At 50.5% G+C, this 4,139-nt stretch overlaps 1 gene segment (V, D, J or C); it reads left to right on the top strand.

The window, feature by feature from the left end:
* The first annotated feature begins 1,325 nt into the window (after window positions 1–1,325).
* On the top strand, window positions 1,326–1,937 carry LOC112121431. The segment is given in 2 exon segments: window positions 1,326–1,402; window positions 1,630–1,937. Coding segments are annotated over 2 exon segments (357 nt in total).
* The last annotated feature ends 2,202 nt before the right edge of the window (window positions 1,938–4,139 follow it).

Here is a 4,139-nt window from a genome sequence, read left to right as displayed (position 1 = left end):
CTCTTCCCCCCACCCCCTATTCCTCTGCCCCAGCCCTGAGCCCCCTCCTGCATCATGAACCCCTCATCCTCAGCCCCACAGCCCTCACCCTTGCACCCCTCCTACCCCAAACTCCCAAACCCCCTCCCCCTTCTCACACCCCCCTCCTGCCCTCAAACTCCCTCCCAAAGCCTGCACCCCCTCCCTTTGCACCACCTCCCACCCCCAAACTCCATCCCAGAGTCTGCACTCCTCACCCCCTCCTGCACACCCACCCCCTGCCCCAGCCCAGAGCCTGCACCCAGCACCCAAACTCTATCCCAGAGCCTGCACCCTGCACCCCTCCTGCACCCTAGACTTCCTCCCCCCACCCAGGACCTGCACCCCAGACTTCCTCCCCCCACCCAATCCCCCTCCCAGAGCCTTAGGCAGGTGGGGGGGGCGGGTTCTGGGCACCACCAAAATTTCTACAACCCTGCCACCCATGCGAGTGGATAAGCGTCGGGGCAGTCAGGGGACAGGTAAGTTCCTAGGGGGGCAGTTAGGGTGGGGGGTTCTCAGCAGGGGGCAGTCAGGGGACAAGAAGCGGGGAGTTGGGGAGTTTGAGGGGGGCAGTCAGGGGGTGGGAAGTGGGAGGGAGTGGATGGGCGGGGGCGGGGCTAGGGCGGGGCTCCTCCCCCTCCAGTGTCCTCTTTTTTGATTGTGGAAATATGGTAACCCTAGATAACATCCAACGCAACCGAGACGTCAAGGAAGATGGGGATGGAGATTGGGCCAGGAAAAGGCTGAGAGCAGTTTCAGTGCAGTGGAAAGGGCATAAACCAGATCAGATGGGAGCTGAAGGAAAGGAATTGGAGGCATCAGCTGTAAATGGCCCATTCAATAAGCTTAGGGAGGAAGAGGATGGACACTGCTGTAACCATCCACAGCAAACAAGTTTAATCTCTTAAAGCTTAATCCCTTATTTATATTCAGTGACCGGTATTACAAAGGAATCTGGCAATAATCATCATAAAAATCCCTTAAGTGGACTTGTAATTTTTCAAACCATCACGTAAAGATTAACTAATTAATGGATTTATTAACTAGCATCCTAATAGTCCATTCAGAAAACTGCTTTCTGAATGAAAACCAGGATCTGAACTCTGTAAATAAGGCCTCACTGCATCCCTCTCTGCAAGGAAAGACAGATACGCAACCAGACTGCAGGGTGTACATGACCCTGGGTCTGCAGAGGGGATGGACATTTACACAGAGAGGCTGCTTTGCATATCTCCACCCAAGTGACAGTTCCCAGCTGTTCAGAGCAGATATAAATGTTTCACCTTCACACTTCATGCTTCTGAGCTCGGTATCTGACACTAAGGTATCAAGATGATCTCCCAGACTCAGCTTCTCTGGCTCCTCGTGCTCTGCATTCAGGGTGAGAACAACAGGGGAAATTAGCTTTAAAGAAAGTTATAGTATTTTACTAGGCTGCAAATGCTCAGAATTTCCCTTCCCAGCAATCATTCCTAGCAGCAATTAGTGTCACCAGAATGAGAGCTACAGGCGAGACACCTAGAGATGTAGATTTGTCGTTTTTTAAATATGCTGATGTAGGAATGACTTTATATTTCTTTTTATCCTAAATCTATTCTCGCATTGCAGACTCCAGTGGGCAGATCGTGATGACTCAGAGTCCAGAATCCCTGGCGGTGTCTCCAGGAGACAGAGTCACCATCAACTGCAAAGCCAGTTCCAATATTTATAGCAGCATAGCCTGGTATCAACAGAAAACAGGACAAGCTCCTAAACTCCTTATCTATGGTGCTTCCACCCGTCCCTCTGGGATCCCAGACCGGTTCAGCGGTAGTGGGTCGGGCACTGACTTCACATTCACCATCAACAGGGTAGAAGCGGATGATGCTGGAGATTATTACTGCCAGCAGCATAGCAGCTACCCTCTCACACAGTGATACAGACCAGCACAAAAACCTCCTTGCTCTGTTTAGTTTCAGACTCTCACTCAGTATTTCAGCTGCTTCCTGTGCAGTTTCCTAGCACTGGTGTTTCTGCTGCCCTGCAATGGGATGGCTGGGTGTGTCAGACTTCGGTCCCCTCCCGCCAGATCTTCCACTCCCCTTGGTGCTCCCACCATGCGGCTCAGCACTGTTTACTGAGCAGTTGCTCCCTGACCACTAACACATAGTTGCAAACAGCAATAATCTAATCATAGCAAACTGTGGTCAGAGTAAAACCTCAGTGTGATCCAGCCTCTTATCTAGCGAAGTACAGTCACTGCTGCAGCTCCCCTTTCCCTGCAGAAACCTCTTCGCAGGATTGAGGCTCTGGGGTCTTGTCTACACTGGCAAAAATGGGACGCAGAATTTCCCACCGGTGTTCACAGAGCAGGGTTAGATGACATGATGGTAAAAAACATAAGGCCTACCTGAGCCCTGTTTACACTACACTTTCCGCAGTGCTGCCATTTGCCATCATGTTTATTTAACCCAATATCACTCTCCAATAGCGGCTAGACCCAGCAGCTTCAGAGGAAGGTGCAAGAAACCCTGTGTGAGACCCTAGTCAAGCTGTCCCTCTCAGCCACTCTCTAGACTGCAGTGAAGGGAAACATCCACTGGGTCCCTGGGTGTTTTAAGTCTCCAGAGCCTGAATGGAGTCAGGGCTGGCTCCAGGCACCAGCTTAACAAGCAGGTGCTTGGGGCGGCCAACAGAGAGGGGCGGCACGTGCGGCAATTCGGGGGCGGCAGGTCCCTCACTCGCTTTGGGAGCAAGGGACCTGCTGCCGAATTGCCGCCGCCAATCGCGGCTTTTTTTTTTTTTTTTGCTTGGGGTGGCAAAAATGCTGGAGCCGGCCCTGAATGGAGTCCAGCCACTGTCCCACATTTCAGTTCTCTAGGCACACGCTTTCAGTGCAACCCTCTGTATAGCACTTACTTCCTGAGAGCTGCGACCACGCAGTCCAGCTTCCCAGCCCCTGGTCCCAGCACTGACTCCTCAGCTTCCCTCAGTAGCTGAAACACACCCTCTCCTAGAACTCCCCAACTCCCCCCAAGGTGAGCCTTCTGGGTTAACATTTCACTCTCTCGGGAGGCCCGTAGCAGCTGTGAAGCATATACCACACACAGAGACATATTGCACAGATTCTACCACCATTGCTCTTGTATATGTAACGAGCGTGTACAGAGCATACAGAACACAACAAACACCCTAACTGCAATGCCCCTCACTAGCTCACCCTTCCTGCACACAGATGGTCCCTGGAGAATCATCTGTGTGCAGGAAGGTAGGCGGGATGCCCTGTTGCATCCAGGTTTCTACATGCCGAGTTGCTTCACCCTCGTGGAGTCTTTCAGCCCAGCTTGCCATCAACTAGAATTCAGTTACTCTTTAGCATAACTAATGTGATCAAAGCACAGCTGTTTAAAGGTAAGAACCTTCCTGTTGTCCTCAGTATGAGAAAAATGTGTCTTCTAGTTAGTAGGACATGCAGGCTACACCTACAGAGAGGCATGCATGATACAGCAGTTTTCATAGTAACACTTGATAATCACTTCATAATATCAGTCAGAATTCATAGGTTATACAGACAAATCCCCAAATTGTGTCACCCTGCAATCGCAGTGAGGGAATAACTGGGCTCCTAGGAAATTTCTTCCTCACCCCTATAACTTACAAGAGTAGCTCTCCATGGTGTTCTCCCCTGCAGAGCCAGTGGCCAAGAGGAGATATGACCACTGTCACTCCTGCTTGAAGCACTAGTAACTCAAGCTTTACATTCACTCACTCCCGCATCACTTTGTCGTTAGAAGATTAAAATTCTATTCAGAATCAGCCATGCAAAGATGAAAATATAAATGTTTCCACTGACTATTGCTTAGCTGCACTGACGAGCTCTAGGTATTTATATACGGATAATTTATTCATATATTCAGACTCCAGACAGCAGATTGTGATGACGCCGACTCCAGGATCCCTGGAAGTGTCTCTGGAACACAGGGGCACCCAAATTGTAAAGTCAGCTCAGGATCTCACAATTGCTTAGGCTGGGAACAACAGAAATTGGGACAAGCATCTTATTTATTATGGGGCTTCCACCCTTGCCTCTGGGGCTCCAGCCAGTTCAGTGGCAATGGTCACAGAACTAATTTCACCCT

The sequence above is a fragment of the Terrapene carolina genome, unplaced genomic scaffold, assembly GCF_002925995.2.
Source record: "Terrapene carolina triunguis isolate 2854851 unplaced genomic scaffold, T_m_triunguis-2.0 Scaffold66, whole genome shotgun sequence".
NCBI lineage: Eukaryota > Metazoa > Chordata > Testudines > Emydidae > Terrapene > Terrapene triunguis.
The sequence above is the reverse complement of the archived record's forward strand: the minus strand, read 5'-3'. Positions and strand labels throughout refer to the sequence as shown.